This window comes from Bombus fervidus, chromosome 12 (assembly GCF_041682495.2).
Source record: "Bombus fervidus isolate BK054 chromosome 12, iyBomFerv1, whole genome shotgun sequence".
Lineage (NCBI taxonomy): Eukaryota > Metazoa > Arthropoda > Insecta > Hymenoptera > Apidae > Bombus > Bombus fervidus.
Window position 1 is genome coordinate 11,285,966 of NC_091528.1, and position 23,258 is coordinate 11,309,223.

General features: G+C 46.0%; 4 protein-coding genes across 4 annotated transcripts; 2 read left to right on the forward strand and 2 right to left on the reverse strand.

The window, feature by feature from the left end:
- Positions 1–137: 137 nt before the first annotated feature.
- On the reverse strand, positions 138–1,681 carry LOC139992898 (uncharacterized). The gene is made up of 3 exons (XM_072014181.1): positions 1,235–1,681; positions 993–1,124; positions 138–762 (listed from the first exon to the last, which is right to left on the reverse strand). Exons 1-3 carry the CDS (start codon positions 1,470–1,472, stop codon positions 563–565), a joined length of 570 nt encoding a protein of 189 aa, XP_071870282.1. The 5' UTR covers positions 1,473–1,681; the 3' UTR covers positions 138–562.
- Positions 1,682–4,608: 2,927 nt separating this feature from the next.
- Positions 4,609–11,909, forward strand: LOC139993051 (uncharacterized). The gene is made up of 4 exons (XM_072014441.1): positions 4,609–5,712; positions 6,154–7,143; positions 7,324–9,100; positions 9,170–11,909. Exons 1-4 carry the CDS (start codon positions 4,609–4,611, stop codon positions 11,050–11,052), a joined length of 5,754 nt encoding a protein of 1,917 aa, XP_071870542.1. The 3' UTR covers positions 11,053–11,909.
- A 524-nt stretch (positions 11,910–12,433) lies between these two features.
- On the reverse strand, positions 12,434–14,065 carry LOC139992804 (uncharacterized). The gene is made up of 4 exons (XM_072014007.1): positions 13,355–14,065; positions 13,240–13,283; positions 12,891–13,156; positions 12,434–12,829 (listed from the first exon to the last, which is right to left on the reverse strand). The coding sequence occupies exons 1-4, from the start codon at positions 13,398–13,400 to the stop codon at positions 12,721–12,723; spliced, it is 465 nt and encodes a 154-aa protein (XP_071870108.1). The 5' UTR covers positions 13,401–14,065; the 3' UTR covers positions 12,434–12,720.
- A 207-nt stretch (positions 14,066–14,272) lies between these two features.
- Conv (insulin like growth factor binding protein acid labile subunit convoluted) lies at positions 14,273–22,321 on the forward strand. The gene is made up of 12 exons (XM_072014017.1): positions 14,273–14,614; positions 17,664–17,919; positions 18,028–18,315; positions 18,385–18,622; positions 18,742–18,988; positions 19,103–19,357; positions 19,434–19,750; positions 19,868–20,165; positions 20,263–20,743; positions 20,929–21,192; positions 21,351–21,579; positions 21,669–22,321. Exons 1-12 carry the CDS (start codon positions 14,519–14,521, stop codon positions 22,006–22,008), a joined length of 3,309 nt encoding a protein of 1,102 aa, XP_071870118.1. The 5' UTR covers positions 14,273–14,518; the 3' UTR covers positions 22,009–22,321.
- Positions 22,322–23,258: the final 937 nt, after the last annotated feature.

Genomic DNA, 23,258 nt, shown 5'->3' on the forward strand with positions numbered 1-23,258 from the left:
TCGCTAAAAGTCGAGACATTCGACACTTTTCTCATTCTCGTCGAAAAATCGAGGATTTCGACGGATCCGTGGCTATGACTTCTTCAATGTCAGAAAATTCATAGTCGAACAGCTTAATTTCGAAGTACAAAGAGAAATTTGCTTGCTAAGAAAGAGTTTAATAAATACATTCTACGATGATACATACACTTTGAATAAATAGGAGGAGAGACGCAGTTTCTTTACAAAATAAATTAATATTATTGCTAGTTTGAGGTAAACGCGAGGTTGCTCGTTAAACGTACGAGTTTACAATTTTGGTTTTCCAGGTTGGTCGATTAGGCGACACGAGTTACCAGTCTTATCTCAGAATACTTAAACAAAACTTTGGTACACGAGAAGCGAGCTGCGGTTCGCTGTATCGTCGATGCCTTCTTGACAACCGCAACGTGCCTGCTCTATTTTTCCAGCACTGGTCGAGGTCGGGACCAGTCGGTCGGCAGGTAAGGAACGTGATAGGTCCGATAGCCTAGTTTCGATCGCGGCGATCGAAGAGACAGTTTCCGAGCGAAAGAATTCGTCATCATCCTCTGTAGTAGTAATGTTCTCCCGCGTTTTCTGGTCCGCTTGCCGACATCCATCCACTGTATGCTTGATTGTGAGCTGTCGGCAGGCTGTTGTGAACGTGCACGTGGATCGGTTGAGCAAGCTGCGCATTCTGCTGCCCACCGGAGGTAAACTTGGCTATTATCGTGCTGAGTTTTAGCATCAATAGTATGGCACCTGCAACCAAGTCCGTATTTAGATCGTGTCATAACGAAAGAATTACGATGTGCGAATTATAAGTAGGGAAAACGTTGAATTCTAGATGTTTGGTGAATTTGGAAGAGCATCTATCGATAAATGGGTCGTCGATGTCTCCCGATTCGGTATGCATGTAGCGTACACTATCATAGCCGAACCGTTATCCCTACGTCCATACGTACAATGACTATAGAGTAATTTTCGCTTACCAATAAGCAGTCCCTTCAGCGAGATCAGAGTTAAAACGGTTAGCATTGTCATCATCGCTCCCATTTTGTACATCATCGGCATTAACATAAATTGGATTCGCTTCTGGCCAAACGTTCGAGCTTGTCCGCTTGCTTTTCATAAATATTTAATGTCCAATTAGTCGTTCGTCGAATCGATTTCAGTTTCATTATCGTTCGTTTTCGCGAACGATAATATCTCGAAACGTCAACTTTACGCTTACCTCGAACCTTGTTCCTTCCACCGACGAACAGATCGTCGAGGAATTTTCTCAGCTCCTGGATATCGGGGTCCACGGTCGTGTCCTTGGAAATCGGCAGCAGTTTGGTGACTTTGGCGCGTCCAGCTTCGTGCTGGTAACCCGCAGCGACACCAACACTCTGGACGTCCGACAGGATTGCACTTTTTGGAAAAGTAGTCGCGAGCAACGCGCACGCCAGCGTCCAACCAATCGGCCGCATTATCGAACCGGTTACGATCACGTGGTTCTCTTCATCGACACCGGGGCTCCGCTCCAAGCAAAGAATTTTCCTGCCTACGATCGTTACTCGATGTTTGATCGCGAGATACGAGCAGGAACCACGAATTACACAACGTGTTAATCGTGCTCGGACGAGCCGCCGTATGATTCGGACGAACGACCACGACGGCGTTCGTACCACAAAAGAGGATCGGCCTACGTGTGCGCGGTGGATCTGCGCACTACCTCGAATTTCCTCCTCGACTGACAATTTCGTGGACGCGCCGCGGTTGAAACACTTTTCGAGAACGCTATTAGAACGTGCCGCGAGCTTCGCCGGTGTATTCAGCGCGATCATAGCTTCGTTGCATTTACCAGGCTGCAATTTTTCATGGTTCTACCCACCGATCCCGTGACGGCCTTCTCCTTTCTCGCGATGCTCGTTGGAAGATATTGGAAAAGAGGTCCGTATTAGGATGTCGTCGCTTTCTGACAAATATTTAAATGTGAAAGACAAACGTTATCTCCGTTTCGAAAAAGAAAATGAAATCGATCAATTGGGACAAAACGTAAGATCGCGCTATTCGAGGGTCGAAGCTGGCAGTCCCTTCGCGAGTCGTCTGGAATCTTTCCTGCATCCAACGTACATCATGTCCCACTTTCATGGTCGCTGTCCCGCGATCATCCGTACGTTGCTCGCCTCGCATGGAACTGCTCGACCGTGGAATCCCATAGCCGGGGATCGCCGCGTCAGCGACACCATACGTTCGTCCATCGTTGATTATTGTTCGAGCGTGGAGAAAAAGACTCTTTTCCTTATAACCGTCAAAGGAATACGAAACGAAGGAGGCAGTAACTATAGAACGCCTTTGTCCATTACGTTTTCAATGGCTTTCACGGCCCTGCTAATTTAACGCAGTCAAGCAGCTGTTTCTGCAGCGAAGAAGGTAATAAACGTGGTCTGTAATTTCGAAGAAATTACGAACTATAATAACATTGCCAATGAAGTAACCAATGGATACAAATGGATCCGGAAGATCCTGTGGAAGCTTCCATGAGTCGATATCGATCCATACGCATCTTTTTTCTATTTCGCCTAGATACGCGATTCTTTACTTGTAAAATTAAATATGAAATTAAGTAACATTTGCTTTGCGCGCACATCTCGAAGACATCCGAGTATCTCCGATACCTGAAAAACCTAAGACAGTCCGAAAACGCGGATCGAGATAGACCCGGCACATGGTGCGTCGATTCGATTATTCGGTCGATGTTGACGCAATATGGCAAAACGATGCATTTTAGTTTTCACGCGTTTGGACGAAATATAGAAAGAATCGGAGAAAGCGGTGATCGATAGATCGAGAGGATTTGCTTATAAAGCGAAAAGAAGTTTCTAATGAAAAAGAAGGCGATTCTAAAGGTAGTTAACCACGGAGAAATTTATTGGCAACCCGGTAGACGTATTACGCGTTACGCGCCGACGTAAAATCTCGCGAATAATCAGGTGACATAACATGGAGCTGGTAAGCGTGAAACATTCCGCAGAGAAAATGGTAAAAGTAAAGGAGCGAAAGCAGCAATTTGCATGATACGGATTTGCGCCGGCGATGCGGCCGCGGTTATTGCTAGTAAAATCAGAGTCAACGCGGTTGTGAATACACCTTAAGAACGAAGGTGGCATTGGACGGATAAAAGGAAGAAAAGCGGTACAGGTTTACTGCATCGGCCTTGCGAGGTGAATCCGAATTCTTTATGGAAGGAAAGAGAGAAGCGTAAGCCGAAGAAGGAAACAGTGGAGGCCATGTTGGAAAATAATGTGCGTCGTAAAAATTCTTTACCCTGCCGTATCCTGTTGCCGGGTACTCCTCTTTCTCCCTGCCGTCCCTTCTAGTCTCGATTCGCGCTCAAGGACTAAAAATCCAACCCCTTGCACCAGAACCAGAAAGGCCGTATTAAAGATGTACTTGAAACCCGGCTTCGACCGTATTCGAGCTGTATCCTCCGGTCTCTTCGCGACGACTTCTTCTTCCCTCGCCGTCTTTTTGCTCCCCTCTCTCGCAACGTTTGCCCGCTCGAACGTTGTGCTCGATCGCGCCGAGCTTTTAAAAGCTAGCCTCGGTGCGGGTATTTTAAGAATACGATAAGGGCAAAAGAAACTGATAAATAACTTTTTTTTTTACCAGCGTAGAACGTTCTTCGCTTCCAAGAAGCAAGCTTTTTCGAGGAGAGTTGGTCCGATGAGGAGCCGACTGTCGCTTAATTTCCCAAACCCATCGAAAGTACGGTCTTATCGTTCGGCAAAACAACGACGAAATATGAGATTCTGAAGAATCTGGATTTTCCGTGTCGATAACCGCGGATCGATTCGAATTTCGTTCTTGGCTGTTCTCCGCGGAGTATAGCCGGCTATCTTTTCTCCGTTTAACGCGCGTCGATCTACGATTCCGTTGGTCCAACAGAAATGGCGGAAATGCTAGGAAACGAGGTACGAAAGGTCGGGAGTAGAATCGTAAGAGGCTTTGGCGTTATTTTCCAAGCACCACTGCCTCAAGGTTGAATGGCTCATTACCGTTCGGCCGCAAGAAGAAACAGAGCTGGACACATTAGCGGTCGGCAACCGGTATAAGCGACTCGTTGCTTCAGCCACGCTGGATGTTGAGCCATAAAGGAGAAGCGATATTATCCTTACGATAGAGTTTTTAACGACCATTCACGATAGGATTCTATCTATTAGCTAGAAAACGTTGCAGAAAACGCGCGCAATTTCTTGAAACCCTGAAAATGTTCTGCTCGCGAAGGAGGACGCCGGTAGAGTCGTTTAATGGAATGATTCTGCGAATCTCCGCTGCCGATGGAATCGTAAGAAACGTAAAGGTAAATGCATCTACACCCGTTAGACCGCGAACTCGATTCGCTCGTAGAGGGGCAGCATAAAAATGGAAATTCCCGGCTGTTGCCTATTCACACAGTCTCGTGAATGCCCGCGTCTCGTTGGTTGAGCCTGTACGTACACTCTCACGAGCATCTTCCTCCGCTGCGTCCCGGACGACGCTATATGTATTACCATACCTCCGCCATGGTTGACCATAGACCGGCTCACAAGTGGCCGAGACATTCGCCTCTCGACCGCGACCATGAGAGCACTCAACTCGCGACGCCTACAGCCAACAAGGACCTTCCATCTCTTCCCTCCATCTTTCCTCTGTCTGCTGTTTCTCCTGTTCGTTCTCCGCGTTGTCCAACCACGCAGTGTACCGCACGATGAACAGAACCAGGCTCGACCAGCTGCCAAACTTTCGCCGGGCGCAAAGAAACACGACTTTGGTGAAATAAATTCGACGGTGATCGACGAGGTCAAGTCCGAGGAATCGAAGGAGAACGTTGAAGAAATTTCAAAATTTTTTGAACAGCTGGTCATAAAATGTCCGAGTGATGATTTCGTAGTGTCGAAAGAGGAGTCCAGAAAGAAAAGAGAGAATCAGAGGACGAAGAAGGTGGTGGACGTGGTTGGAGCGAGTGACGAGGGTAGCAGCGAGGTGTTAAAACAGGAAGACGAGGAAGCTGGTGTGGTGAAAAAGCGTAGAAGGAACGACGTTGCTTTGGTCGGTAAATCCGAGGTTCGAGAGAGCGAAGGGATTCCAGTTGGACAGATCGGAGAAGCTACGGACGAGGGAATCAGGAGATTCGATTCGCAAGTGGATGCCGACGGTGTTGCGCCTGACCCGATCGACGCGCGCCGGAATAACGAAGAATACAAAGGCTCTGTAAAAGCGATCGAGCCTAAAAAATCGGAGATATCCAATGCCGAAGAGAGTCGCGTCCAGGATGATGAAAAATCGAAACACGCGCTTCCCAATTACTTTCGAAAATCGGGAAAGCTCGAAGACGACGATAGCGCGAACGAAGAGGAATACTCGTCGGACGAAAGTGCAGACTCCGAAGAAATCAAAGAGTTTTTCGCGAACAGAGAATACAGATCTTTCGTCGAGCCTCGAGGTAAATCGAAACGCAAGAGTTCCACCGTTTACTTGAACGCGGAGGAGAAGAAGATATCCGATGGGGAACAGCAATCGATCGTCGATGGACAGATAAAGAAGTTAATATCGATTCGCGACGACGCGCTGGACGCTCGAAAGACCGACAAGATAGACGAGGCCAAAGTTTTCAATTCGAAACGGCAGGTCGGCACGGACGAGTGGCTCGCCTTTAACGAGGAGAAGGTTCGGAACGCCAACAAGGTAAAACATATTAAACTAACAGACGCTAAACGATCCGCGAAGGTGTATAGTTTTCTTAAACGGTGGAGAACTCGGGCAATTTCTTTGCAAAGCCAGCTCGAGAATAGCGCGTTCGTACAACGTTTGAGAAAGCGGACGACCGAAGTTCTTCCGGAAATTCCTAGATTCGCGAAGAAGCAGTTGCTAGACACGTTGCAGTTTCGAAGTTCGAGTCTTACGCGAACGCTTAACCGAGATTCAGTCGCGAATAATCAGATGCGCCGAACTATTGGTAGCTGGTAGAGAGCGACGATCCTTGGTCGTTAATTTGACAGGATGCGTTCGACGGCGAGGTGTCTTAAATTAAATACGCGGATCTTCGTTTGGTCGCTCGTGATGGAATCGATCGGTCAAAGTTCGGGCAATCTTCCGATCGAGATAAACGTGTTTGACGTGTTTCAGGGTAACAAGCAAAAATCGGGCAGAGTCGAGGATCTTCATCGAGTCAGGCTTCTCACCCCGGACGTCGCGGTGTACAATATCCTGCAGGACGCCCTGGAATCGTATCCCAACGACGAAACGCTGGTCTCTTACATCGATCCGAAAAACGACACTCTGAAGGAATTGCTCACTTTCGATCAGTTGACTATTCTCCAGATGGCCGAGAAATTTTTGCCTCAAGCCTTACGCCGAGAATATTCCGACAAGATGTTTTCGTGCGTCAGAAGATTCGAATATTTTAGCTGCGTCAAGTACTTTGCGTGGCCTTTGGTCAAACAATATTTCCCAGCGTTGCCCGCTTTTCCAGATTACCAATGTTGGTATCCGATCGCCGATCTGTCTCCGCAGTATCCGATTTTCCCCTTCCCCAGTTTCTCGGAAGACATCGGCGAACTGCCAGAAGTGGTGGACGCCGATGGTACCAGAACGAGGAAGCCTAGACCGGAGGCGCTCATCATCCAGGTTCTTCAAAATACGCTAAAGGAACAGCCACGTATATCCACTTCGCCGTCTTTTCTCGATCAATCGATGGATACGTATATAACTCTGATACCGGAGGATCAGTTATTAACCATCAACATGGCCGAGCAATTGATCCCAATCTCTTATCGGCCAGAATTTGTTCAGAAGACTGTCAGATGCATGAAGGAGTACAACTATCTCTCTTGTTTCAAATACTCAGCCTGGCCCACGGTCAAACGTTTCATTCCGACTCTTCCGGACATTTTCAGTCTGTTGCCGGAGTTTCAGGGTGCGGGACTGTCGTCGGACGTTGGCAGCTACGTTCCACAACTCTCCGCCTATTCGAATCTCAACTTCTACGTGCCTGTCGGAGCAACTACCGTTCCAAAGGATACCGAGACACCGGCTTATTCGTCGCTAAAGAATCGAGGAACCTTGTTACGATCTTCCGACCAGTTGGAGACCAAGATCTTGGAGATCCTACAGAAGGTCTATCTTACGAAATCCTACGAGCAGGCCAGAGAGATGCCGTCGTTTATCGTAACGGGAAACGCCGGGAGATTCATTGCGTTTACCAAGAGGCAAATCGAAATTTTACATCTGACGGAATCTCTCCTCCCGCCGTCTGCTCGCGCAACTTTCATCGCCGAGTTTCTGTCCTACCTTCAGAACAGCAACGATTTCATCGACGCCGCCAGATACGTAATATGGCCAACGATCGCAAAGTACCAGCCGACTTTAGCCGAATTCCCACAATCCGACGTTACCGATCGCGTAAAGGAGCGACTTGATCCGCAAGGATCTTCGGAGATCGAGGAAAGCTCGATAAATCCTGCGGTTCTGATACAAGAACGAGTGGTGTCGAACGTGGAAAGAGAAAAGGCGGCCGATATCTTCTTCGGAGACAAGGAATCGCGAAACAGAGTACCTAACGTACCGGTAATCAGCGTATCGGGCACTAGATTCGTCCCGATATTCTCCGAGCTTCCAGAGTCTGTGATTTATAACATTCTCCGATCGGTTCAACTGCAATCCATCAAATCCACTTCGACAACTTCCAGTTTCACTACCAAAAACCAGGAATTCCTCGATTTGCTTACCGTGCAACAGGCGAATATCATTGGTATCGTGGATACTTTGCTTCCAGAAAATGTTCGACCCGAATTTGTCAACACGATGCTCTCGTGCTTACGCACCGATAACTTTCTCATGTGCACCAGAGACGTAGTTTGGCCAACGCTGTCGGTCTATTTTCCCTGGTTGCCTAATTTCCCGGATTTTGGAATCGTAAGCAGCGTACGACCCAGTGATTCGCCCAGTGCCGTCCCTAATACCACGTTAACGGAATCTAGCTCTAGCTCCGATACTCCAGCTCTTTCGGAGACCGACGTGAAGACAGGACAGCACGGGGACACCACAGTGACCATAACCGATACCAGATTCTTTCCGATTTACAACGAATTGCCAGAGACCATCATATCCAACATCCTGAAAGCTGTTCAATTTTCTATTCCTAATTTACCTGGTTCGCCAGCTCCGGTAAGAACGCAAGAGTTTTCGCCGCATCTGTCGGAGCATCAGATCAACATTATAAATATCGCGGAGAATTTGTTGCCGATTCCAACGAGGCTCGAATATATCGAGAATATCAAGCCATGCATCAAGGAACGAAACTTCTTGGAATGTAGCAGAGACGTAACTTGGCCAACGATCGCCAAGTTTTATCCATGGCTACCTAGCTTCCCGAATTTCGGTACTCTTCAGAATCTGCCTGACGAGTCGAGTTCCAGTTCCATCGATTTTCAGGTTGTCCTATCGGAGAAACCTCCCAGCCCTGCGGTCCAGGCTTCTCAAGTTGGTTCGATCAAAGAAGCAGAACTTTTAGAGCAAGCCGAGGAAAAAATAGAGAATATATTATCCGACATTTTGGGCAAGAGTCCGGAATTGAAGCGATCGTATTTAAATCTAACCGATTCTGTTGCTTCCAGTTTGAACAAAAGACAGATAAATATCATCAGATTGGTAGAAAGAGGACTACCAGACACGGCTAGACAATCTTACGTCGCGCGAATGCAAAATTGCATAACGGGTTACAATTTCGTAGCTTGCACGAATAACATCATCTGGCCGATTCTCAAACAATACAGTTTCTCATTGCCTGACTTTTCCAGCATCAGCGATTTGTTTTCTCAGTTCCCCGGCATCGTACAAATTCCCGGCCTGCCAGACTTTGGTTCCATCGCCGGTAATATTCCAGGTATTTCTCAACTGCCAGGGATTTTACAGATCCCCGGAATTTCCCAGCTGTCAACCGAGTTTCCCACGTTGTCGACGCAGCCTGGCGAACTCGCGGCACGATCAGGCTCGCAAAATTCGCAAAGTAATTCGCACGCAGAAGCCCAGGATGACAAATCGAAAGGAGACCCAACGATCACGCCGTCAGTAGGTGAATCTATCGTTGATCGATATTTATAGAAACTATCGGAATTATCTCTAATTCTTTCTATCTTTACAGACAATGACGGAGCCGTCCCAGGATACGCAAACCAACCGCCAGGCATCCTCATAGACATCTCCAACGAGAAGGTCGATGATCTACCCGATACTGGTAGAAAAGCAGCAACTATCGATTCAAAATCGTCGGAAGAAGTTAAAAGTAGACAACGTAGGAGCACCATAGACGTCCTCGGCTCTTATTACGACAACGAAGAAGCGGACACGGCGGATGGCTTGGCGTCTTCGAAATCGTCGACCCTGGCGTTGCCAAACATCACGGAATCCGAGTACCTTCGGTTATTGATCAGAGTGAAGGAGAATCTGAGATCTTCCAACGCGAGTCCCTCTAAATCGGAACAGTATCTCGTCGACAAGTTGAACTCCACGATGAGAAATTCATTGACCGCCGACCAGTACGAGATCTTAAAGATTATCCAAGACTTGGAAGATCGACCATCGAGCAAAGGAATCACGCAGCAGGTTATACAGTGTATTCTGAGTCTCAGCTTCATACGATGCTTGGGTATCTTCGTTTGGCCGCTCGTCGTCAGTAATCTGCCTTCACTTCCTGGTCTTCCTGGTCTTCCTGGTCTTCCGTCTCTACCAAGTTTCGGTATCTTGGGCCGTTACTTGGACACGGACAGCCAGGTGCGCAATTTCTTCGGCGTGTCGACGACCGACTTCGAGCAGAGGCTGCTGGAAAGGAAGGAATCGATCGAGAGCTTCTTACTCGACTGGTACAGGAAGCTGGCGGAGGACAAGTTTCAAACGGACGTAGGATATCTCAAGATCAAGGGCTATGGGAATAACCAGCTGGGAATTAGCTTCTCCGGATTCAGAGAAGGTAGAGGAGCGAAACTCAAGGATAACAAGAATCTTCCTAGTATATTGACGATCATAAGCGACATAATGGAGGAAGTTTTGGACCAACGACCCGAAGGTGACAGAGCGAAGAAGGATAAGGAGAAAAGGGAAAGAAGCATAGAAGATTCGAGAGAAACTGATATTCAGTTCTTGAAGAACAGCGAGGAGATGGTCGATATCGAGAGATCCATAAACGACGATGAGATTATCACGCTGTTTCTCGACAGGATCAGACCGAACGATTCAGAGATAGAGAACGACGATACCAAGTATACTTCGGATGACGCGTACGATGCTTTCGGAGTTCTCTTTGGGACGAAACTGCACGACGAACTTGCCGGCGAAATAGAATCTCTCGATGCCGAGTTTAAAATGGAAAAAGGAGAGAACGGTCCGATAGAGCCGACAAGGCAAGTAGACATCGTGTCTTTGGAGTCTGGAAAAGATTCCGACGAGTTGAAAGTTCTGCCGACGAAGAGCCAGGTGGCGTACGATTTCGAGAAAGAGTCGTCGCGGGACCAAGATGAAAGACAAAGACAGAAACGAGCTAAGAACTTTTTCAAATCTTTTTTAGAGAAATACTCGGACAGGCGGTCCAAGGACGGCTCCAACGTCGTGGAAAGTTTCGATAACGTCGGAGATAATAAAATCGTCGAAGAATATGAGAAAGACGCGAAATCCACTTTGGTCGTTCAACTGCCGCGTTTGCACGAGGAAGTGGTGTCGAGAAAGGTGACCAATTCGATGATTCACATGGGCAAAGCTTTCAAGACGAAGATGACGCAGATGATGCCAGGATTCGGACTGGTCCTGTCGTTTTTGCTTCAAATGGTTCTGGCTCATGCGCGTGCAACCGCGTCGATGGCTGGAATGATCAGCAATATGGCTCTCGGAACGGCTATGTTCGGAATGATTCGAGATTCTTTCTTTGGATCGAGCGGTCATCCAAAAATTAAGTACGTTTACGACAACGATAAAAACGGACCAGGAATCTCCTGGCCTGCTCAATACGAATCCGGTTCTCGTTACTACGGATAGCTTCGGATCGTTATAGATAACTAATTACTACGAGCGTTATTGGAATATTATATCGGACAGTGGAGCGATGAAATTTCTCGCGATATTCGTTAGATCTCTTACACGCGTAGCGATTTTGATAGATGTAGCGATAAGAGTAAGCGACGTTCGAGGATTCCGGATTTCTTGGGAACAGGAGTCGAATTATCTGGAGTCGGGGTGCGCAGGCTAGCCTACGAGCCAGTTTTAAATAAGTAAGAGGGTTCTACGGTTATTGATTACGATTACGCTATGGTAGAATTGTAGTTGACGCACGGCGCTTGATCTACTAAGAGTTAAGACGTATCGGCTTGGTTGGTCGAGGGTTCGTCGTTCGTTTACCTTAAAGGCTGAATAACAATGAACGTTGTATTGGGCTAGCTTTAATTTTCTTCCGTAACGCGGTTGACGACGATCCGATCGTCGGCGCTCTTACTCGGTCTTCCTACGAAATAAATACATATTTACATAGACATTTTAACAGCACGGACCGCAGAGACTCGATCTTAGTTAGGAACAAATGTAGCTCAGAATCGATACGTTTCGGCGAGTTTATTTTAAATAAAGTTCGTGGAGGGTTTAATGGTGAAGGGTAACACAATATCTTGATTGCGCTGTTCTCTTATCGATCTCCGTATAATCGAATTGCGCTCAATAACTAAGGACAACACGTAGGTGGTATACGTATATTGTAAAGGCCTTAGCTGCTAAGACTGCCAGCGATTCTCGCTAGTTTCTCGCAATATCTACCTTTACGAAGAATAAAAAAAAAAGCTTGAGAATCCACCCATCCTGGTTTCCTTCCTACAAACACCTCTCACTTAGCTACCGCTTTTTATCGATCCTTCTGTTGCCGGCGCTAATTTTTCAAGATAAGGATCGCGGGATGCGCGCGAGTAACGTAATTGCTTCTGTCTCGAGCGCCTCGCTTCTTGCGCGTAAAAAAAAACTAAAACGAGCTACACCAACAGACATATATATCGAGATTAAGAAGATGGATATTTGATTGCGATCGCGAGGAACGACGTTGGCTGCAACTTTAAGCACTCAGAGGAACACGATCCAAACGGTCAAGGTTCGGACGAATACGACTTTACCTTGTTTCTTTATTTGTCGCACGTCGGCTACTTAATTTTTTTCTTCTTCTTCTTTTTTACGCTTTAAGGATTAAAAATCCTACCGGATGTCATATTTGAAATTAATCGTACTATAGACGGAAGGATCGCGCGTCGAACCCTTGGAAAAGTCTCGACATACGCGAGAAGAATGCTTTTACGTTGCATATACGACGGTTCTTTTACAAAGATCGGTGCTTCGGATACGTGATTGGGTAAACGTTGGACAGTTTTACGACCGCCGTTAAAGCACGGAAAAAGATACGATCAGCCTATCAAGCTGGCGTTCGCGATCGATCATTATACTATTTATTTCTAAACTTATATTACATATCGTTTTAGGCAAAAATATAAGTAAAATATATCGTTGGAAACATGTGTACGTAATTGCATACTTGTCACTGTATATGTAATAGCTAGGTTGAACGTCGATTTCCTAAGAGACGCACGTTTATTACGACATAGAAATTTCGTTACGTTCTCGATAAACGTAAAGTAAGGTAATACTTATGCGACGTCTTAATCTCTTAGGCCGTCACGCTAGCAGAAGGGGCAGCACAGAAGGTATTTCTTCTTTTTCCTCCGACAGGGTGTGATTTTCTTCCGTCACTTCCACGGAGAAAGGTAGCTCGTTTAAATAAAACCTTCAACAAATTTACAAACGTCGATCGCTTATATCGAGACATTCGAACTCCAAGTACTTACCATTCGTTCGCACGGTCGCAGTCGATGTGTTCTTCGTCGCTGCACACGCGTTCCCTCTGATCGAACAAGGTATTGTTTGGACAAATTACGGGGAAACCTTTGCCTAAATCGTCACAGGCATGGAAAACTCGACAATCGTAGTCCAGATCTGCGTACAAACCAACCGGCTTACCCTCGCAGGAAAATCGAAAAGTCAGATTATCGAAAACATCGAAATCGCTCGTTTCTTCGGACAGGTCCTCGTAGGTCTCTAAGCGATGTCGATCCTAGCGAGAAGAAATATCTTTTCATTTTTTTTTTTTTTTTTCAAATTTTAATTCCCGATACGAAACAAAAATTTAAAACGTACAATGTAACCTAGAGTTGGTAAAGCAACGACGACGACCAACAGCCCTGTGAAACAGAAACTCCTTTCGCAAAGGAAAATTCGTTTTTCAAAGAAATTGGAAATATATTTTACTTACGAGTCCATAGCAGAAGCTTCGAGATAAATATAGTCGAAGATGGCATGTTTTTACAAATTTCCGAAGGAATTCGAGCGTTTGCGTAATTGATTTTCGTGGTATTCGTTGCGAATCACGATCTCTGTGCGTACGATTCGACGATACTCGGCTGATGCGGTAGCTGTCTTTACTGGCACTCCTGGTTCTTGAACCGTGCTATTCAGACAACTTATCGACCTTAACGAGCGAGTAATTTCTCGAAGAGCGTAACGCTATTTCTCGTTATACTTTAAACGCTCGCTAACCGGGATATCCGGTTATTATTTGACGAACTTTTACAAACTGCCAACTAATCGAATCTATGTACGTTTAAAAAGTTAAAGACTCACGAGACATCCACCGGGTGAAAATAGATTCAACCAGATTACTCTATTTACGAGAACGATATACGATAATGCGCTCGATTCAACGTACACTCGATTGACGTTACACGGTTCGAAAGTTTTTCGTCGCTCTTATCCTCGTCGTTGAAATTATCTATAACATCGATTGAAAATCTCTGTACGATTAATTTTACGTACCGATAGATGTCACTGGCTCGTAAAGAAGTCGTTGTTCCAAGCGACTTTCACCCGCGTCGACCAATCGCGGCCATCGTTCTCCACTTTCTTCCGTCTTAAACGCGGCTTTCCTCCGACCATTCCTTCTCTAACGTATACGTATATGCGTAAACAGAAGATACAATATGCGTATGGAAAAACGTCTCTATTCAGAGTATTATTTTCTAAACTAAAAGTTAGTTGAGAATTGTTCTAAAGCGTTCGATCATAATTACGATAAGAAGAGAGAATATCGAACATACGTATCGAGAAACGGGGTTCGATACGGCCCTGAGAGGCAACGAACCAATGAAGCGCAACCTTAGCGTCCTTGTCTCGTGGAAATGTTCTGGGTTTAGAGAGTCAGAGAGCCGCGTGTCCACGAAAGGACAGCGCGTATCAACTGCCTACGAGGGAGGCCTCGCTTCTCGAGCCGCCTTTCTCTTTAGCTTCGAGCCGCGGCTCAGTTTTCACGGCAGCCTCATCCAGCAACTACTCGCATAATGTCTGGAAGACAGAAACGTGGTGAAACGTTAACGTGATTTTCTTCTTCTCTTTTGCGTACCGATTTCGTGAAACGGATCGAATGGTAAACTGGTCGAGCGACGAATATGTGACTCGAAGACGACGACTGTCATCGTACTTTCAGAACGTGCTGTCCGTACGCGAACCGCAATACAAGGTACATTATCTTCGATACGAACACGATTTCCCAAGATTATACGTGTAATTAACGTTTTAATCGAAACACTCCTTACGAAATGAAAGAAAAACGCGCTGGTATTTGATAGCGCGGTTCCACGTGCGCTTGTACGTCATCCGCCAACTGCGGCGAGTTCAACGCGTGAATAGAGATACGGGTTACCGGTTATTACGCCAGTGATTGCACCTTTTTCGTAATTATACATTTCCCTTCGACGATAAAACTGCGACGTCAACGAGCGGTTCTCCCGATATCAGCTACCGTTCACGGCATTGACAGCTTCTATCGCAAACCTATCGAGTTTCGAAAGAGACGGCATTTCTTCTAACGCTATCCGTCGGTGAGTCTCGCTTTGCAAGGACAGCTGGTTCAACGAAAATACCCTTGAAAGTAGTCGATGCGGAAAGGAAAAAACGAAAAGTTCCGTGTGACGTCGCTTTTCGCCGCCCTCTACCCTGTTGCAAAAACGAGAAACGCGAGTATGAGCGAGGAACGAGTGGGAAAGAGACACGGACAATTCTAAAAATTATTCTAGAGATTTCGAGTTTTCCCTTGCCACGCTGTCGTAACAACGTTAATTGGGCGCAGAAAGTAGAGCGTGGTTTTTGTATTTTCTTCGCGCATGAATTATTCCTTCCGAGACGGAGGAACCGAAACGTTTCTTCTCACGAGCTTAGATCTCTTCTCGATTATTCGCGCAGCTACTTGTTTACGCCTCCTCCAATTAATACGATACGTACGAGCGTGGTTCTTCGACGTTTTACTTTCGACATCGTTCTTGGATTTCTCCGATTTCACATCGATAGAAGGGCAACGTGAAATATCAGGTGTCAAACGCGAAATTACGTCATTAGAACCGGTGCAGGAAATTTTTTTAGCGCCAACTCGAAGTCAAAATGATTCGGTTCATTGCCTGTCGTTGCACCGCTAAGGTCGCTTCGCGCGAGAAGTGAAAGGACCAACAGCGTTTTCGATATGCCGCGCGTCTAACCTGTATCGCTTCGCTAAAATTCTGTACTTCCTATTATACAACGTATTTATCGGTACATTTGACGGCAACGTCGAATTGCGTAATCTCGTGGAAAAGATGCCTGGCGCTTTACAGAAAGCACGTTTCCATATTACGCGTCATATTTACGACCGGCTCGGTCGTGGAAGGCTCGTATTATGTTCCGATCGTTGCATAAACGTGCGGCGAAACTAGATCACCGCTTTTCTCTTTACCTCCTCGCTCGCTGAATTACTAGATTACTGGAACCGTAATAAAGCACGCTTGCTCGTTTCTCAGGTCAGTGGGCCTCGCGAGCGTTCATCCTTTTTAAACGTTAGGCTGTAAAATTAGCTATAAAGTCAGTCGTACAATTTTAGGCTGTTGGCCGATAGAATCTTTCATTACATCGCAGAATTCTCCCGTTTCTCGTTGACCCCCTTAAACGTCCGTGGTCGAGGCCATCGTTAACGCATCGATCGAAATAAAGAATACTCGTTTTACTAGCCCACGCTTTCCTCTCGCGAATCCTCTTTACGGCAAACTCCTGCGCACCATCTAACGGTTGATCAAAGGCCTAATTTCTAGATCGAACAGTTACATTTTCCTAAGTACTTGTCGCGCCGAAACATCTCGATCATCTGGTTGATCGGAAACGTTCTAGCCTTTTTATCCCGAATTTCTATCGTTCCGACATTCCAAGCGGACTACTTGCTACTTCCAACCGGATACCAGACAGAAACGAGGAAAAATTTATCGACGAAACGAATCTTATTTGTCTCGTTCACCGAATCGTGCATTCATTGTTCTTTATCGTGGTCGTTACGAAATTTACGTAAAGGAAACATAGGCGAGGAATTAAATACTCCGGAAGCATGTAAAAGCTATTTGAAAGAATTCATTGGCGAAAAGGACGAATAACTTTTTTTCGCGTCGATCTTTACTTAATCGAAGGAAAGTACAATTTGCATTCGAACGCGCATCGGGGAGCGGCATTTCACTTTCAGTCAGAGAATGCAGTGGCGATCACCCACTTCCCTTGCCAATAATAATCTATCGCGCTCTTCTCAGATTTGCATAGCGACGTTCGATCGTACGACAAGACGAAATTACAGCATTCTGCCGCAGGAACTCGTAGAAATTTAATTAACGCGATTACCTGCTGCGAACAGATTTCGTTTATCTTTGATCGCGGCAACTTCGTGGACGGAATTGTCAGGCAGAAACTCTGTCTAAACCGATAGGCGGGTAACAGTGCTTGCACGCGATTCCTCGTAAAGACGGTATACCAAGGAAGTAACAGCAACGAGGTCATTCGTCTCTTTACGACTTCTTTGTTTCTACTGGCTCCTCCGGGTGATCGCCGATCCGCAAACAAATTAGTCGCGCCTCGCCGTGATTTGCGCTTATTTAGACACCCGAAGGTCTATCTTTCTGCGATTTGTCTACGAGACGTTCGTACGACGGTCAATCGCGTTTTTTACGTTATTCGGACGACAATGTGTTCCAGCAGTTGAAAGTTAGGCTGGCGATATGGCGGAGTCGATGTCGTGAGAGACGATGTGCGTAATTGGTTCGTCAAACGGGAATTAACCGGTTCTACAAAGACCATTGTCACGGCGACTTGCTCGTTTGATTAGGCGCGGTTCCAACGCAAGAAAACAAGAGTCCACGAGGAAGTTTCTAGAAAGGATGCGTCACGGATTTTGAAAGAAGCAGGAAAATGGAAAGGCGAGACGGTCGATCGGAAGGTCGTGTTCCGAATCGAGGGAAAAGTGTAATTGGCTCGTGGTTTATGGTATCTATGAGCGTGTTATGGAGGCGCGAATCCGACGCAGAATCGACCGACCACTGGGAAAACTTTCTCACGTTTCACGCCAAACACAACACGATTACAACACGAGTGCCGTGACTAATAAAAGTTCTACGACTTGGAGCAGTTGCTCCCGTTAGAATTCTTATCGGCAGAATTGGCGTTCTTGTTGGCAACCAGCAACGACGAAAGATTAATTGGTAATGCTCCATTGTTTCGTTCCGCAGATGATACTTTTCCCGTTATTATGGGTTTTTATCGTGTCCCCTGCCATCATGGGCGGCTACGTTCCACCCGGACCACGGTTTAGATGTCCCAAAGAGCCTAAGTACGTCTATCCTTGCGTGTGCGTTCGTGGCAGTGACAGAGGCCTTTATGTTCGTTGCGAGAACACCAATTTGGCAAGTTTGAGCTTGGCCTTCTCCAATTTAGGCAACGAGGGCATACCGATCGAGGAACTTGTTCTGTACAAATGCAACATAGGTAAGCTAGCCTGCTGTTTCTCGGAGAAACGCGTTTACGCTTCGTAAATACGTGGAACAAGATTCTCGAGCTACCTTGCAAATCGCTTTCGTTATGTTACGATCAAAGGACGTTTTTACGGGCCCGCTCTCTACCCTCTGGACGTTCGAGTGTTAAGGTTCATCGACACTCCGTTGAGACTGATAGAAGAACACAGCTTTCTCGGCGTGAACAGAACTCTGCAAGAACTCTACGTGATAAACAGCACTCTAGAGAAATTCCCGCGTCAGGCGTTGCAAATTTTAGGGAATTTGAGTATCCTGAGTATCGTTGGCCATCGAATCTCCGCTCTACCGGTGGACAGCTTCGCCGACAGCATCGCGGCTGCTAAAATCGAAAAGTTGGAGATCAGCAACGGTACTTTTTTGCGCGTGAGCAAATCGTATCGTACGAATTGCATCTCCTACAGTTATTTTACTGTTGTAGGCACTCTGACTTCTTTGCCCGTGGAAGCGTTGACTCCTCTGAAGAAACTGAAGAAATTAGATCTTCACGATAACGAGATTAAGGAGCTGAAGAGGAATCAATTCAAGGGTTTGAGGGACACGGAATATCTAGATCTATCCCACAATCGGATTAACAAGCTCGATGGATCTCATTTGGCCGACTTAACGAAGATGGGCTGGTGCAATTTGTCTCACAATGCCATTTCAGATTTAAAAAGGTAAACTGTCTGCCAATGCTTCCCGTACACTAACGGTGCTCTGTTCGTTCCCTGTATGAAACAAATATGAATAAACGACGAAAACGCGTTGATCAATTGACGAATATCTTTGTCTATAGGGGAACATTCGCGAGAAACTCGCTGCTGAAGGTGCTCAATCTGAGTCACAATAAAATCAGAAAACTCGACTCGAATACCTTCCGTGGCATGCGCTTCTTGATAAGATTGTACTTGAGCGATAATCAGATAAACGACGTTGGAAGAGGTACCTTTGGCCCTGTTACCAGGATAGGTACCATTGATCTGGCCAGGAATTTTATCAAAAAGATCGACTTCCAGATGTTTAATCAGCTACAGTTCGCAGAGGTACGAGTATACTAAAATCGAAATACTATTAATCGAGATTTCGAGGACAATCCGAACGATTTATCGTGTAAAGCAGAGGCGGACGAAAGATATTCAATTTGTTTTTCGTTGCAGCTGTTGGACGTGTCCGAGAACTTTGTGACAGTGGTAGAAAAGCTGTCCTTCAAAGATCTTTACTTGGCGAAGATCAATTTATCTCGCAACGAGATTTCAAATATAGAACCAGGCGCCTTCGAAAACTGCGTCAACATCACGATCCTGGATCTAAGTCACAACAAGCTCGAAAATATTTCGAAATACTCGTTCGACAGTGCAACTTACGCCACGGAACTGCGATTGAGCTACAATCGATTCACCGCGGTCAACCAGGTGTCTTTCGGAGGCGAATAATTCGAGAATCGAAACCCTAAGAAATCCGGAGCGAAACGATCATTAATGATTGCAGGTGCCGCTGCACAACATGACCGGGCTGAAAGTTCTCAACGTGTCGCACAATTTGATCCATTCGGTGCCTCGTCAGACGTTTCCCAAGCTATACGAGCTGCATACGATCGATCTGTCCCATAACAACTTGTCCGAAATCCACAACGCCGTATTTCAGACTCTCTTCAGTCTTCGTTTCTTAAATCTATCGTACAATTCTCTGGAGAAGATAAAACCGTCCACGTTCGGTCCTCTGCCAACGCTCTTGGAGTTGGACATGAGTTACAATCAATTGAACGATATCGCTCGTGGCAGTTTAACCAGATTACCAAGCTGCAGGTAATCGGTGATTTTACAAACGAATAAACAAATAAGAAGATCGTTCGAATTCGCTTGAACTATCTAAAAACGAGGATGACCATAGAGCGTCGAATAAAAAGTCGTGTTAACTTGCAGGAGCCTGTCTGTCAGGAACAATCGATTGACGAAGATCTTCCAGTTGCCTATTTCTCTCGGTAGCCTAGATTTTTCCGAAAATTGGCTGGAGGAAATTCCAACGATGGACGTATGGCCCACGATGAACGCTCTTCTCTCGCTGGATCTTTCGGGGAATCGATTGGGCGATAACCTGAAACATGGCAGCTTCGAAAACCTGCTTACCTTGAGGACTTTGAACCTGCGGTCGAACAACATGACGAGGCCACCGTGGGAGGCACTAAGCACCCTAACTAGCTTGCAGTATCTTTATATGCAGGTTCAACGATCTTTTATATGCTATCACGAGTCAAGTTAATATCACGTTCCAACTTGACGAGCAAGGTGATTTAACTTAACGCCGACGATAATTTCAGCACAACCAGCTAACCGAATTAGGAAAGTCCGCGTTCGGACGTCTTCCGATAGTGTTCGAACTGAATCTAGCGAACAATCGGATATCGAACGTGAGCACTCGAGCTTTCGAGGGACTGTTGCAGTTGTTGACGCTGAATTTGACGAACAATAAACTTAGCCACATCCCCAACGGAGCGTTTCAGAGTCTCGTCTCTTTGAGGTCTTTGGACCTTTCTCACAATAAGTTGGAAAGACTGGATAACAAAACTCACGGGCTTCTGGACGATTGTTTGTCTCTGGAGAGACTCAATCTCAGTCACAATAGGATATCTTTTATTACGAAGAGAACGTTTCCCAACGATCCTTGGATCCCTTATCGGTTGAAGGAAGTCGATCTTTCGTACAACACGATGCCTGTGTTGACGCACGAACTCACTGTAGGAACGAAAAAGTTGCAGTACTTGAATATCAGTCATAATAACATCAACGAGATTCGAAGATGTGAGTATACAGAAGGGTCCGCGAATTCATTTTCGCGATAAGCCAATAATAGTTTAACAAAAAAATAAGAAATATTCAAAAACTTGGGATACGAAATGATTGTTGCGTTTTGTGAAAAAATGATAGTTAAATTGAGCTATTACTATTAATTTAATATATCTTTTCGTTCTTCTCGAATATCCTAGATGTGATTGGGAATTTGACAGCGATACGAACGCTGGACCTCTCCTACAACGAGATCAACGACCTCTCAGAACCGGATATCTTTGATCCTCCGAAGAATTTGACTAATCTGTACCTGAGTCACAACCGTCTGACTCACGTACCCTTGAACAAGATCCTTCCGTTGCCAAAATTGAAGATTCTCGACGTGAAATCCAACTCGATCGGAGTGTTCAACGATATGTTCATGAAGATCATAGAAAATAGTACGAAGCTTCAGTATACTGGTAAGGAACGAATAGCCAAACATCGAAAATGTTAAATACGATGCTACCCATCATTATTTTTAATAATCGCTAACGTCGTTAGGAAATTACTTTTACGAGATATTATTATTATTGAGAATCAGGCATCGTTGTATATATTATTTCGAATTGCTATTCAGGAAATCCGTTGCACTGCGACTGTTACGTGAGGCCCTTGAAACGATGGCTGAACGTTCATACCGAAATACCGAAGGAATGGTCGAACGTTAGCTGCGAAAGTCCGCGTTTCCTGGCCAACAAACTGCTGACCGAGGTGACGGAAGATCTGATGGCATGCGGTCAGAGGGAAGTGAAAGAGTATCCCGAGTTCGACATCACTCCGGACGTAAAGTATCGAAATCTCGAGTAGTACGTATTCCAGAAAAGAACGATCGATCTTGAATTCGCATAGATCGAAGCGTCGGCGCTTGCTTCACGTAGCTGTGGTTATTTTGTAGCAACGAGGAGGACAAGAGTTGGAAGGCGACGTGGTACGTGACGTCACGAGAAGACATCGGCGATTTTTACGTGGTGGTTCGCGAATCTGGAAGCAGCAAGTCCGCGATCGAGAAAGATCTCGTCTACAGCGAGAGGTCCTTTAAAATTCCAGAGTTACAGGATTCCGGGACAAAGTACGAGCTGTGCGTGCTGGCGAGAGACTCGGAGGGGAACGTGAAACATTTTCGAAGCTCTCAGTGTCGGATATTGGCGCAGCACGGGCTCGACTCTTCAACGTCGAGGTTCACAGTGAACGCGTTCCTGATTCTAATCGCCGTGTCCTTCGCTACTCTAGCGTGATGGCAGAAGAAAAGAGCGTCGCGACATCGTGCTAGATGTTTCGCGCGATTCTCTCGTTGCTCCCACGACTAACCGTGTAAATAACGATACGATCGTAAATCAATGTTCCGGCGTGGATCGTGGCTGTACATAGGTTGTGTTTTTACCAGTACGCATCGCGAAGACGTTGATCGTCGTGTATTTATTTTTGTAAAATATAGTCGCTGATTGGTACTACGATTCTCGTTGTTCACTCTGGACGAAGAAATATGACGGGAGAGGCTCGGGAGAGGCGCAGGCGATTTGTCGGCAAGGACTAAACGAAACCGATCGGTCGCTATCGGGAACGATAGGAGACGATCGAGACGAAAAAGATGAAAAAGAGTGGCGAGCAGGTAATTGGAGATCGTTAGGTGGTTGAGAGTTGTAGACGATTAGCGGACAATTTGTCTTAATAACTTTGGTCGTCTAATCCCACGAACCTAATTCCTCGCGGAGCGTTGTCCCGTCGTTAATAAAGGCGTTTCTCTCGCAGGCCCGGTTGAAAAAGTTCTCAAGGAAGTCAGCGGGCTCGCGAGCCGCGCGTAGTAAGATGATTTCATTATTCCGCGTGTTATAATTAGCATCCACGGTTATCCCGGAGGAAGAGGAACGGCTCGGGGCCTTTCTAATGAGGCCAAAGTCCCGTGGAAGTTGTCGCTTCCGCAAAACGATCCGCCAGGAAGATTAATAGCGTCAGCGTCGATCACGACGATCCACGCGACACGTTTCGCTCTGCTCTTTCTTCCTATCGTTCGCTCGATCGGCCATTATTCGGCCTTGTTCGGTGGTCTTCCTCGCGATGTCGCGGAATTCGCCAGATACGTAACAAGGAGGGACGTGACCATCCTGTTTCGTTGACGATTAACGGGACTTTGGATCGGTAAACGCTCAACGCGCACGATCGTTATCGCCTCTACGCAAAGAAAAAAGATAATTTACTTTTTCGAGCATCCGCTCTTAGACAAGAAAAAAGTGGATTCTTGTGGCAAAAAAAAAAAAGAAAAAAAAAAGAAAAAAAAGAAAAAATCCAAAGGTATTTCCTCTCAAATATTTGAGGTACAACGTAATGGTTAAATTTTGGTTCCGAGCAAACGCTTCGAGGAAGAACCGTGTTCATCCTGCTCCGTTCTCCGAGCGAAGATCGTATCCTTGCATTTTCCCAAAGCGACGAAACGGTTTGCTTAAAAACCGACCGTGTAACATGGTAAAGAGTATTTTAATGGTATCCT